Consider the following 15,398-nt stretch of genomic DNA (forward strand, 5'->3'; position numbering starts at 1 on the left):
TCCCATATTTTTTTTTACGGATTTGTCACTTCCATCTTAGTACAAAGCTGTTTTTCTCCATCTTAGTTTTTCCATCAACACTTAGCTTGCTTTATTACTTTAAAGATGAAATGCTTAGCTTCTCCTTTGTGCTGTATGGCTCATAAATGTATTCCCTGCACAACTCCAAACGGTCTGCTTGTCATCTTATGTCACTCTTTGATAATTGCAGGGAACATTTGTTTTTACCATTTGTGCAGTTTATGAAATGTTCCCATTTGTGTTTCTTTGCATTGGAATATTTTTGTTTCATTGGTGTGATGTTTCTTTATTCTCTGTTCCTTCACAGATTCTGAAGTTATTTACAGAAACAGCGATGGTCATGTTGTCAAGTTCAACATCCTCACTAACGAAACAGAGATTGTCCTGTCAAACGCAACATTTGTAAGTAGACAAATGATCAGGGTGTTGTATTACTATTTCTGCGTTGTAAAAACGGCGCATCTCAAAAAGATGTTCAGAACGCTGCTTGAAGATTCACAATTTTGACCAAAGAACCATCATTAAATGTTATGTAGACCACAAGGAAATGTTTTACAAGTAGCAAATAAATCATAACATGACCTCTTTTAAATATATGATTAGTCTTTTTATTAGCTTATTTCTTTTCAAATAATATGATGATGTCGCACTACCATCATATTGAAAGAATATCAAACAACAAGAAGACCAGCCAGTAAGCCATGTCCTCACCTGCAGCCTCAGCCAGTAGCCTCATGTTAGGTTTATGTGGTTAGGTTTATGTGCATATTTAGTGAATTTTCGGAGTATAAGTTGCTCCGGAGCATAAGTCGCACCTGCCGAAAATGCATAATAAAGAAGGAAAAAAAACATATATAATTCGCACTGGAGTATAAGTCGCATTTTTTGGGGAAAATTATTTGATAAAACCCAACACCAAGAATAGACATTTGAAAAGCAATTTAAAATAAATAAAGAATAGTGAACAACAGGCGTAATAAGTGTACGTTATATGACGCATACATAACCAACTGAGAAGGTGCCTGGTATGTTAACATAACATATTATGATAAGAGTCATTCAAATACCTATAACATATAGAACATGCTATACGTTTACCAAACAATCTGTCACTCCTAATTGCTAAATCCGATGAAATCTTATACGTCTAGTCTCTTACGTGAATGAGCTAAATAATATTATTTGATATTTTGATGTGTTAATAATTTCACACATAAGTCGCTCCTGAGTATGAGTCGCACCTCCGGCCAAACTGAAAAAAACTGCGACTTATAGTCCGAAAAATACGGTACATATATATATATATATATATATATATATATATATATATATATATATATATATACATATATTAGGGGTGTGGGAAAAAATCGATTCGAATTTGAATCACGATTCTCATGTTGTGCGATTCAGAATCGATTGTCATTTTTAAAAAATCAATTTTTTTATTTTATTTTTATTTTTTTTAATTTTATTTATTTATTTATCTATTTTTATTTTTTATCAATCCAACAAAACAATACACAGCAATACCATAACCATGCAATCCAATTCCAAAACCAAACCTGACCCAGCAACACTCAATTGAGAGAAGACACAAACACGACACAGAACAAACCAAAAGTAGTGAAACAAAAATGAATGTTATCAACAACAGTATCATTATTAGTTATAATTTCAGCATAGCAGTGATTACATTGACATTATCATTAGACATTTATAAAAAAAAAAAAAAAAAAGAACAATAGTGTCACAGTGGCTTACACTTGCATCGCATCTCATAAACTTGACAACACACTGTGTCCAATATTTTCACAAAGATAAATTAAGTCATATTTTTGGTTCATTTAATAGTTAAAACAAATTTACATTATTGCAATCAGTTGATAAAACATTGTCCTTTACAATTATAAAATCTTTTTACAAAAATTTACTACTCTGCTTGCATGTCAGCAGACTGGGGTAGATCCTGCTGAAATCCTATGTATTGAATGAATAGAGAATCCTTTTAAATCGGGAAAAAAATCTTTTTTGAATCGAACAAATGTTTCACTCTCGCTTGTGTTAGCATTAGTCATGTTGTGCTGTGTGTGTGTGTTAGGGTTGTATGGTATACCGGTATCAATAAAGTACAGAGGGACTAATTAATAAAAAATAGTAATATAAACCCTTTGAAAAATACAGGCACATGATGTTGAGTGTGTAGAACGCATAAAGAAGACAGAGCGTGGAGTGAAAGAATGGCAAAAAATGGCAACAGTACTGATTAATGAGGAGGGTGGATGAAATGCAATATAGAGGTATTAAGGCTTAAAAACTATCGATAATGGTCACACTTTAAACACACAAGCGCCGCGCTGCAAGCACTGCTTTAAAAATGGCTCGGCAAGGGTGGCAATACACTATTACCAACTTTGCTTCCAACTTAGGTAAATATTTAAATAACAAGCAGTCAGATCTGCATGAGGAGTTTAAAGCGCAACAGGTAATGTAGGTAACTAACTCCCCTGCTGTGCACATGGAAATATGTAGGTGCGCACACAGCTGATTGGTTGGCTTGTTGCCAATTACAGTAATAGCGTGGTCAAAACCGCCCACACAGTGCTAACTAATGCAAGTGAAATGACAGAATTTTGTAACAAATACCTACAATTTGTGTTTTATCTTTAAAAAAGTGTGTTTTACCTGCTAAATATATGTTTGTGTAGTTGTAGCCATAGTATATTGTTTTAAGTATTTACTAACAATTGTGTTTGTCTTAAAGCGTGGACCAAGATAAATCATGAAACACTTAATAGAATGTCAATAAAGCTTTTTATTCTATTCCAACCCAACCCTAGATTATGGCAGGCTATACATTTAAATATATACACTTATACATTGTTTTCAAGTGCAATAAGAAAAACATGATGTGTTTAATGCATTATAATATTTTATAAATTTAATCTTATAAAATAGATTTTGAGTGCAATAGGAAACATATGTTAAATGTATTGTAAGATTTTCTGTTAAGAGGAAGCCAATGAGAAATGTTTTGTGGTCCGCTATTTTTTTAAAAGTATAAAAAATCTTCAAAAAGTATCAAAATACATTTTGGTACCTGTACCTTTACCACAAATATTGGTGTTGTGACAACCCAAATATGTGTGTGATATGTAGGGATGTCCCGATCCAAGTTTTTGCACTTCCGATCCGATACCGATATTGTTTTTGCACTTCCGATGCGATACCGATACTGGCCTATCCGAGCATGTATTAAAGTTTAAAGTTATTTAGCCTACTTAGTTGTCAGATTCATGTTGAAAAGGGTTTTAGTACTCCTGATAACAACTAGCCAGCTGAATCAGGTGAGTTTGAACAATACACAATGGTTGGTATTCAAGGATAAAATAGAAAATAGAAAAAATGATTAATGACAAACAGAAATGGCACCATTAAACAGTGAAAAAGTGAACAGTATAAAGTGCAAATCATGCTGTAAACATTATTTAAAAAAAGCAAAACACACAAACAACCTGAGTGGGATAAAATGTCTGTAACTCAGGATCAATACTTGCTCTTGAACAAGTGTAAACTAAAAAAAAAATATATATATATATATATTTACACACTCCTTACAATTGTTTGCCCCAGTCAGGGGGGGCAAACAATTGAAGTCCGAGCATAATGGGGAGATTCTTTCTAACAAAGACTAGCACTTCAAGATGCTCAGGTGTCAGCCTGCTCCTGTGTTCATCAATGAGTGAGGCTGTGCTAATAAGCCTCTCACTCTCAAGAGTCATTAAAATATCTTACAACTTTACCACCACGCTTGACTTTATTGTGGCATGTTTTGCACTCCACCTCTTCATCTTTTTCGTTTTGTAGGGTAAAATAATCCCACATATCTGACATTTTTACTGTAACTTTTAATTCACATCGTCTTAACGGTTAGAACAAAGATCTGTGGATGTGTTGAAGGTGTGCTGGAAAATGCGGAACGGAGTTCAGGGAGCAGCAGAAGAGTGGAATGTATTATTTAAATCGGTGCGTTGGAAAACACGGACCGGATTTTTTAAAAAACTGGATCTAGATCGGCATTTTCCCATGCCTTGCCGATACACATTTTTTGGCAAATATCGGATCGGTACAACCCTAGTGATATGTAAGCTCTCGGGGGCAAAATATATGCCTGCGTAAGAAGAGAACAACACAGATGTATTACTTTTTAAATTGTCTGCAACAAAAAACTTGAATTCATCGATACAATCGATTTATTTCCTAGGCCTATGTAGAGTGCATTTGAAAAGTATTCACGGCAGTTTACTTTTTCCACATTTTGTTATGTTACAGCCTTATTCCAAAATGGAATACATACATTTTTAAACTGCCCAAAGATAAGGTAAGCCAAGCTTGTGGCATACATGGGGCATTCTCAATAGCATTATTAAAAATGGCACTAAGAATACCCCCAATACTCCTTAGACAGAAATAAACATAATGACAACATAAAGGAAGTAGTTGAAAGCTTTAATAACTACTTTGTAAATTGGAAGAAAGGATTCCAGACCCAGTTTCAATTGAGGACTATAATGATACAATAGAGCGAAATCCCAACTCCATGTTCCTCAGTAATGTGACACAGGAAGAAATAGTTAAAATCGTGAAAAAATGTAAATCAAAGACTTCAACTGATTGTAACGGAATTGATATGGAAACGATAAAAATGTTTATTGATGAGATCTCAGGACCATTAATATTAGTAACCTATCATTTCAAACAGGTACATTTCCAAACAAAATGAAAATAGCTAAAGTTGCACCAATTTACAAGACTGGCGATAAACATCTATTTACAAATTATAGACCTGTTTCTTTACTTCCACAATTTTCTAAAATCATTGAAAAACTGTTCAATAACAGATTAGAGAGTTTCATAAATAAAAATAGAATACTCGAAGAGAACCAATATGGATACAGAGCTAATGTTTCAACTTCAATAGTTTTAATTGAAATTACAGAAGAAAATACCAATGCAATAGATAGTAAAACATGTGCGGCAGCAGGGTTTATGGATCTAACTAAAGCATTTGACACAATTAATCACAATATTTTAATCAAAAAGCTAGAACGATATGGCATCAGAGGGTTAGTCTTAAACTGGATAAGAAGTTATCTAACGAACAGGAAACAATACGTGAAGCTAGGCGAACACACTTCTACAACGCTAACTATATCATGTGGTGTACCTCAGGGATCAATACTAGGACCTAAATTATTCAATCTCTATATAAATGACATTTGTAAAGTTACACGAGATTTAAAGTTAGTATTATTTGCGGATGATACAACAGTGTTTTGTTCAGGAGAGAACACACAGAAGATAATACAAATGATAACAGAATAAATAAACAAATTAAAAAAATGGTTTGACGAAAACAGATCATTGAATCTCAGTAAAACTAAAATAATGCTATTTGGTAACAGTAGAAGAGAAAGTCAAACACAAATACAAATAGACGGAATATAAATTAAAAAAGTAAATGAAACCAAATTTCTAGGTATAATGATTGATGATAAATTGAACTGGAGATCTCATGTAAAAAATATACAACATAAAGTAGCAAGAAACACGTCAATAATGAATAAAGCAAAATATGTTCTAGACCAAAAATCCCTTTATATTCTCTACTGCTCACTAGTGTTACCATATCTGAGTTACTGTGTAGAAATATGGGGAAATAATTACAAAAGTACACTTCATTTACTAACAGTGTTACAAGAAAAGGTCAGTTAGAATAATACATAATGTTGGATATAGAGAACATACAAACCCTTTATTTATTGAATCAAATATACTGAAATTCCATGACATAGTGGAATTGCAAACAGCTAAAATTATACACAAAGCAAACTATAACCTGCTTCCCAAGAACATATAACAATTCTTCTCAATAAAAGAGGAGAAATATAATATTAGAGAAAAATGTAATTTAAAACATTTGTACGCACGTACAACACTTAAGACCTTCAGTGTATCAGTATGGAATGGATTAAGCAAAGCAATCAAACAATGTACTAATATCATCCACTTCAAGAAACTCTTCAAACTTAAAGTGTTTATCAAGTACAAAAAATAAGAACCATGATAAACATTCTGATTTTATTCACCCATTCATTCTCAAAATAATCTTACTTGTCTCATCGTATGGAATAAAACTTACTTCACCAATTATTTATTTATTTATTTGTATTGTGATTACTTATGGAGTATATTGTGCATACATTGAGAACAGGAAGTGAACAAAAGTTTTAGCAACTGTTATGTAAAAGAAAAGGGGTAGGATTAAATAAGATCTGCTTCTTCCTACTCCTTTTCGAACATGTTGAAAAGACAAACTGGAAATTGTGATGTGTCATGTTGTATGCTTGCATGTTCAAAATAAACTCAAAGTCAACTGAACTCGACTCAACTCGTATTAAAAATATATTTGAAGTTGTAATTGCTACCATTTTTTTATTTTATTTTTATTTTTAATACATTTGCGAACATTAAAAGAAAACTAATTCAGATTGTCATTATGGGATACTTTTGTATAATTTTGAGGACAAATATGAATTTATAAAATTTTGAATAAGACCGTAGCATAATAAATTGTGGAAAAAGTAAAGCACTGGTAATACTTTTTGGATGCACTGTATATATCCATATTAGTGTGAGTTTAATATGTATATATTGAATACTGTAATTTAAGGTATCTGACATTGTATTCTCCGTTTTGTAGGTGAATTTCAACATGGCCAAATACTCTGTGTCCCCTGACCTGAAGTATGTGCTCTTTGCTTATGATGTCAAACAGGTAAGAATTTGATCATTATGATTGATTCTCTGTAACAGTATTGGGCATCTCACATGGATATTTTTTATGTATTTTGCATATTTTGTGAGTGGTTACACTGACAATTCAAACCAATTTGGCAGATGTTTTTCAGCTTAAGAACAATATAATTTCAAGGTCAAGCAAAATGTGTAATTCTGTCCTACAATAATTATATGACACACTTAGAACATCTATGGAATTGTAAAAAAGGGACACAGATATACAGAAACACAGACAAATATTCCAGCCAGCAGAATAAAAACTAAATACAGATTCCATCTAATTGTTGAGCAAGACTTAAGAGTAGCAATATTTGGTTTGAAGGCCATATTTGAAAGGATGTTCAATACATGTGCTAAGTAAGTTAAATGTGTTGTTCATATATATGTATATATATATATATATATATATATATATATATTTATATATATATATATATATATGTATGTATGTATACATATATATACAGTACATATATATATATATATATATATTATACGTACAGTATATATGTACATATGTATACAGTACATATATATACATACGTATATATATATATATATATGTATATATATATATATATATATATATATATATATATACATATATATATATATATATATATATATATACTGTATATATATATATATATATATATATATACACATATATATATATATATATATATATATATATATATATATATATATATATATATATATATATATATATATATATCCATCCATCCATTTCCTACCACTTATTCCCTTCGGGATTGCGGGGGGCACTGAAGCACAGCTACAATCGGGCGGAAGGCGGGCTACACCCTGGACAAGTCGCCATCTGATCGCAGGGTTAACACAGATAGACAGACAACATTCACACTCACATTTACACACTAGGGCCAATTTAGTGTTGCCAATCAACCTGGAAACATTTACACACTAGGGCCAATTTAGTGTTGCCAATCAACCTGGAAGTGAGAGGAAGGGAACCCACGCAGTCACGGGGAGAACATGCAGACTCCACACAGAAGACACGAGCGCAGGATCGAACTCAGGACCTCCGTATTGTGATATATATATATATATATATATATATATATATATATATATATATTTATATTAGGGGTGCTTGCTTGTATCTATAATTCATTTATACATAATTGGCCACAAGAAATAACCGGAATATGGCAAACTTGTACACTAAAGACCTGTCCAATAATATATATATATATATATATATATATATATATATATATATATATATATATATATATATATATATATATATATATATATATTAGAGATGCGCGGTTTGCGGTCTCATCTGCGGAGTCCGCGGATAAACTGCGGGTCGGGCGGGTGACATGTCGAAAAAGTAGATTTTAATTAGATCCGGGCGGGTGGTTGTTGAACCATTCGGAAATATTTGTTATACACGGTTCACGGATCGGTATCCCTTACCATTCAAGGAGCCATTTAGGAACCGTGTCACAAAGTGAAGAAGACATTAGGAGACGCAAACATCCTCTAGAATTACTGCTGGTAGTCACCCTATTAATAAGTATTAGGGCATGCTATGTAGCAATTGGCTTTGTTGCCTTCTACAGCAGGTACGATATGCTTGTCAGTCAAGCAACATGTTGTCTGTCAGACACAAGCACATGACTGCAAGGCATACTGGGTGACACAGAGTACACTAATTGTTGTGATATAAACAATTTTAACACTCTTAGTAATATGCGCCATGCTGTGAAGCCACACCAAACAAGAATGACAAACACATTTCTGGAGAACATCCATCCTCACAGTAACACAACATAAACGCAACACAACAAATACCCAGAATCATTTGCATCCATGACACTTCCTGGCTATTTTATACACCCTGCTAGCATGTAAAGTGCAATCAACACTTTACATTGAATCAACGAGAGAAAACTTTTTTGCTCACATTTTTAACATTGAAGCAAATTGCAATAAAAGCACAGTGATCAACATTTTTACAGTAGATTTACCTACTTATTAAAGTTCCTCGACTCAGTGTTCTGTCGATGTGAGCTCCTTGTTGATGTCATACAGTATCTGTTCTCCGCCTTGGGGCGCTGGTCCCAGGTGTGCAGAGGCATATATGCCCCTCATCTCTTTTGTGTTGGCATCTTTTGTGGCTTAATTCTGTGCATGTTATAGATGATCGTGTTGTGTTGTGTGTATTTATTATGGCTTTTGCAATCGTGCTGTAGCTGAAAGCGGTTTCGTTGTAATTAATGATATTGTGTTTGTTGTGACCATTCTTAGCCACCGTAGCTACTCGCCGCTTTTGTTTTGATGACGTTTAACGTACGTATTTTTAAAAAGTGTTAAACTTCATGTTAGGTGTGCTGTTAAATCCAATCCGTCTATGTGTCAAGATAATAACGTGTTAAGTCTAAATTATTTCAATGGGGCAAATTTGTTTAACACACGATTAACGCGCATGCGTCCTTGCACCTTTTTTACCCTCAGTCTTTTCCATAGCATGGGAAAATGTAGCGGCGTTTAGTTACTAAAAAAAAACAAAGTAATGCTTTAACTACTTTCCCTAGATTACATATATTAATCAGTATTTATGTTAGTAGTTTTATTACTTTTTTGGAAAGTAACAAATAACTGTTATTCATAATTTTTTAAATTAGGATTCCGCAGACACAGCCGTCTGATCGAAATTTACTTAAAAACTTTAACATGGAAATTGGTTTAAGTTTTTGCAGTTTCTGCTCATTTTATTTATCTACTGTAGTATGATAGTTACAACAGTGTGGCTTCGTAAAAAAAGAGTGCGGGTACTTTCCTGGCCCTCCTACAGTCCAGACCTGTCTCCCATCAAAAATGTGTGGCGCATAATGAAGCCTAAAATACGACAGCGGAGACCCCGGACTGTTGAACGACTGAAGCTCTACATAAAACAAGAATGGGAAAGAATTCCACTTTCAAAGCTTCAACAATTAGTTTCCTTAGTTCCCAAACGATTATTGAGTGTTGTTAAAAGAAAAGGTAATGTAACACAGTGGTGAACATACCCTTTCCCAACTACTTCGGCACGTGTTGCAGCCATTAAATTCTAAATGATTATTTGCCAAAAAAAAAATAAAGTTTATGAGTTTGAACAGAAAATATCTAGTCTTTGTAGCGCATTCAACTGAATATGGGTTGAAAAGGATTTGCAAATCATTGTATTCTGTTTATATATACATCTTACACAATTTCCAACCTCATATGGAAACGGGGTTTGTACATAAAGAATGTTACTTACACAGTGTGTTGTAGAGATATATAAATGATTAAGTTCTCAATAGTAATTCATTTGCGGCGGATGACAAAATATTTCTGTCTGCAAGGGCGGGTCTTGAGAGAAAATAACTGAAAAGCACTGACTTAGTGTGTCGCTTATACTATGTCCAGCATCCTCGCTTTAACACCATGCTGTGACTGCGTATGCTGCCTAGCTGTATGGTCAAAGTTAATTGATTTATATAGCGCAATTTAAAATCAGCCTCTACTGCCCCAAAGTGCTGTACAAATTAAACAAAACAGAAAAGGTATAGAAAAGTACAATTAAATCACAGCAAGTACTGAGAATGCTATAAATACACAAACCAAACAATACAAATAAACAGTATAAATAAAATAAGGAATATACATAAAAATAGTAAAAAGCATTAACAAAAATCATAAAAATGTCCAGCTCAGCTTGTGTTAAATGCCAGCAGAAATAAGTATGTTTTTACAAAGATTTAAACGTCTGAAAAGAAGCAGAAAGTCCCAAAGCCTATGGTCTGCTGCCGCAAAATCTCTGTCTTCAGTCTAGACATTCGGCAAACAAAACACATACACTGTACATCACATTAATATTGTGGAGCCAGCCCATTGAGAGATTTAAAAGAGAGATATTCAACTGAATTCTATAAACAACAGACAGCCAGTGAATAGAAACAAGTGCAGGAGTGATGTGATCTTGTCATCCTGGTTCCTGTGAGTTTTCAACCAGTTGTAATAGGCAAGTAAAGGACTGATTAATGCCAAAGTATAGAAAGTTATAATAGTCCAAGCAGAATATTATCAGTGCATGCACAACCGTTTCTAACTGTTTTGTGGGCAGGTAGGCTTTGACCTTTTTAAGCAGTCTCAGCTGGAAGTGTCAAGTTTTAAAGAATTATCAATACAATTACCAAGACTTTTTGATGAAGGGTAGCAGAAGGAACATAATGAATTGGGGGCACTTTTCAGACCAGAGAAGACATCAGGCTCAATAACAATGGCAATCTCTTTTTATTTGTCATTTAAAATGAGAAAATTAATAAACATCCAGTCTTTTACCTCTTGTAGACATTTAAGTAGTGTTTGAGGTGAGTCAGTATTGTCATTAAAGTTTAGATTCATTTGCACATCATCTACAAAGAAATTTGTAGATGATGTTTTTTTTTTTATTGATCCCAGTGGGAGCATGTAGACCAGAGGTGTCAAACAATCCGACCTGCGAACAGATTTTATCCGGCCCACTTGAGGATTTTGCTAAGCATGAAAATGAGCTAAAATGTTTCAATGAAAAAAAAACAGTTTTTTTAAATGTGTCCACTGGATGTCGCAATAGCACTTCTGTTAGGCAAGCAAACGGTTTATACAGGGACTAAGTAAGAGGTACACAGTAAAGTGTGGCTGCGGCTCCTCTCTCTCAACCCAAATAAAACGTTTGTTGAGTTAGCACATAATTAACATGGACATGACAAATGAGATATTTGATCCCTACAAAAGTTTTTATTAATGTATTATTTTGTTTCATCCCAGATAGGCAGTGACTTAAAGTGTTTTTGCTGTGTAGATACACTGAGATGGAGTCTAGGTTCATTTTCTTCTTTATTGTGTTTTTGAAACTGCACCAATTTTTTCCTCAGCGTCTTCAACTAATTCGAAGTGTTTTGTCAAGAGGATTATCTCTGATTTGTACATTTTCAGAATGTGCTTGTTCTATGTTTGGCCAAACAATCTGAAGTTGTCTTTATTTTTAAGTTACCATTCCATGATTTTACCAGTCCAACTTACATTGGAATATATTTACTACATGTGGCCCCTGAGCTAAAATGGGTTTGACAGCCCTGATGTAGACGGAGGATAATAATGGGCCCAAAACTGATTCTTGAAGAGCCCCACAGGTTAGTAGGGCATTTTTTGGAACAAAATGTCCAAAGATGATGCGAAAGACCTGTCTTTCAAATAATATTGCAACCTCTCTAGGGATAGTTTAGCTGCAGACAAGTGCAAAGACTTTTGTGTGGGGGCTGGACGTGTTGGCTTGACTGCCAGCAAGGCAACCCAGGAGAATGTCTTCTTATTGTTGAGGTTAACGATGGTGGATATGTTTTTTGTCGAGCTTCGTTTTAAATTTTCACTATTAAAGAACTGTCCTTCACTTGAACAGCTTTTACAGAAGTACAGAAGAACAAGTTTTTCTATGTAGTCGTACTGAAGAGAGAATATGAGGGTAAGGTGGTTGATTAGTTTTGGTGCCAGCACGAAACCTTGAGGCACTCCAGGGCCCAGCTCTATTTGGATAGAATGTTGACAATGAACCGCAGGAGATTGCGGTTTGGGATGCTCTGTAGTTTCAGAATGGGGTCCCAGTGCCTCGAGGTGCCAAAAGCAGCAGTCAGGTCTACCGGGATGACCCCAGCTCTTTGCCATTTTTGAACGCTGCTTCCATTTTGACATTGAGTTTCACAATCTGGTGTAAAGTAAAGTTTAAGTTAAAGTACCAATGATTGTCACACACACACTAGGTGTGGCAAAATTATTCTCTGCATTTGACCCATCACCCTTGATCACCCCCTGGGAGGTGAGGGGAGCAAGGAGCTAGCGGACAATGACAGCGGCAGCATAAACCCTAAATTTCCTTTACACTAATTAAATATATTTTACATGATAATCAATGATAATGAAAGAGGATTGACTGAACAGAAAGAATCGGCTTCACAATCTAGCAATCTGCGTGGTCATCATGTTAGGACTACAACCATGCTACCATCTGTTGTGGCTCATCTCACTTAAAGTACAGGCAGAGTGGAAAAACAAGTTGCCTCTATATTGAAGTGATTATCATATACACACTATATTGCCAAAAGTATTTGGCCACTCATCCAAATGATCAGAATCAGGTGTCCTATTTACTTGGCACCTAATCAGAGGTATATATAAAATCAAGCACTTAGGCATGGAGACTGTTTCTACAAACATTTGTGAAAGAATGGGTCGCTCTCAGGAGCTCAGTGATTTCCAGCGCGGAGCTGTCGTAGGATGCCAACAGTGCAACAAATCCAGTCGTGAAATTTCCTCGCTGCTAAATATTCTGGATTTGGAGGTTGCCAGGAGAACAGTAATTTTTGGACTGCATTGTCCCGAGTGTGAATTTTGGTGGAGGAGCAATTATGATGTGGGGTAGTTTTTCAGGAGTTGGGCTTGGCCCCTTAGTTGCAGTGAAAGGAACTTTGAATGCTTCAGTATACAAAAACATGTTGGACAATTCCATGCTCCCAACTTTGTAGGAACAGTTTGGAGTGGGCCCCTTTCTCTTCCAACGTGACTGGGCACTAGTGTAGTAAGCAAGGTCCATAAAGACATGGATGACAGAGTCTGGTGTGGATGAACTTGACTGGCCTGCACATAGTCCTGACTTGAACCCGATAGAACACCTTTGGGATGAATTAGAACGGTGACTGAGAACCAGGCCTTCTCGACCAACATCAGTGTGTGACCTCATCAATGCGCTTTTGGAGGAATGGTTGAACATTCCTATAAACACACACTGCAACCTTGTGGACAGCCTTCCCAGAAGAGTTAAAGCTGTAATAGCTGCAAAATGTGGACTGATATCATATTGAACCCTATGGGTTAGGAATGGGATGGTACTTCAAGTTCACATGTGAGTCGAAGCAGGTGGCCAAATACTTTTGGCAATTTAGTGTATATGGTGTATGATCCCGAAAGACTTACAAATTTTGCAAGTAAGATTCCCGAGCCATTTTGAGAGATAATGAGCTAGCCAGACATGCCATTGCATGATGTAAAGGTAGGAACCACAGATCCCTTCATTACCAACAACAATGCAAACAATCTAGACTTTATGAGAGCCAACAACAATTACTTTGGGCAAAATTATGATTTATAAACTTATATTGTTGATTCTGAATATAAAGAGGATGCGCTCCAAGTTTTAGAAGCTCTGCTGAACAGATCCAGCTTTAGTGAAACACTAAGCTTCATGTAGCAATATTGCTAAATGCTAAACAAAAAAAATACAAACTATGCATATAATCAAACGATAGCTTACTTTACGTTGTCTGCTCTTACTCCGATGACAACTGATAGGATGTCCATATTTTCCCGTTTCTATGAAGAATGAATGATGATGCACACGGAGGGTTAAAAATGAAAAGCCTCCCTGCAGACACTGTCTTTGGTTACGTTATGTTAGGTTATTTTCATTTATTATGCGCCCCCCAACCAACTGTTGCGTCAGCCCGAGTAGAGAAACAAAAAAACAGAAACAGAGACTAAGACACACAAAGGAATCTAGAACTAACATTTAAGACACATGATGAACACATAAAAACAAAAAACAGTTGTGTTTTCTCCATCTCCAGATATATGTTGAATGTCATAGATCAGGGGTTGGGAACCTTTTTGGCTGAGAGAGCCATGAAAGCCAAATATTTTAAAAAGTATTTCCTTGAGAGCCATATCATATTTTTTTAACACTGAATACAACTAAATGCATGCATTTTTTAAGTAAAACCAACATTTTTAGAGTATAATAAGTCTCTAATTATTTTTAATAACATTGTTATTTATTGAACAGGTGCGGTAGAAAACGGATGGATGGATTAAAATGCATGAGAATATTTTATATTTTGAACGTTATTTTTAACATTGTGATTACCAGCGGAATTATTCATTACTTATCGTGTTAAGCAATGTCAGCTAAGATTTATCCGAGAGCCAGATGTAGTCATCAAAAGAGCCCCATCTGGCTCGAGAGCCATAGGTTCCCTACCCCTGTCATAGATGAACAACTTCTAGATGTATGGCTAAATCCTCCTAATATCCAGATTAGAGGCATGATTCATAATGTAGAAAAACTTTAACGAACAGCAAAGTGCTACTTAGCTGTGTGTTATGATATAAATCAGCCAGCTAAAAAATTGTTTGTCTGCTTTAGCGCTTAAAATAACAACATCGCTAATATTGGTGAATATTCAGGTCACGATATGTATATAGAGTATTTTTGGCGAGTTTTGGATGGTTATATAGAGGGTTTTGTTGGCGGAATAGAGAGCCCCCATTGACAGACAATTTTGTATGCATTTATTCACAATTTAGAATGCATAAAAGAAAGAAACATTTGTGTTCATGTCCATTGTGAATTATAGACAGCACAAATATTTAACATTTTTGTGTATTTCCAGTATGAGTGTTTTGATACTATG

General features: G+C 34.7%; 1 protein-coding gene across 2 annotated transcripts in view; it reads left to right on the forward strand.

Moving 5' to 3' along the window:
- LOC133564381 (inactive dipeptidyl peptidase 10-like) overlaps positions 1–15,398 on the forward strand; it is a 326,503-nt gene that overhangs the window by 221,324 nt on the left and 89,781 nt on the right. For both annotated transcript variants that reach the window (XM_061918637.1, XM_061918636.1), the window contains exons 4-5: positions 329–423; positions 6,785–6,859. In XM_061918637.1, coding sequence (XP_061774621.1) covers positions 329–423; positions 6,785–6,859 — 170 coding nt within the window. The remainder of the gene's footprint in view (positions 1–328; positions 424–6,784; positions 6,860–15,398) is intronic.

This window comes from Nerophis ophidion, linkage group LG13 (assembly GCF_033978795.1).
Source record: "Nerophis ophidion isolate RoL-2023_Sa linkage group LG13, RoL_Noph_v1.0, whole genome shotgun sequence".
Taxonomy (NCBI): domain Eukaryota; kingdom Metazoa; phylum Chordata; class Actinopteri; order Syngnathiformes; family Syngnathidae; genus Nerophis; species Nerophis ophidion.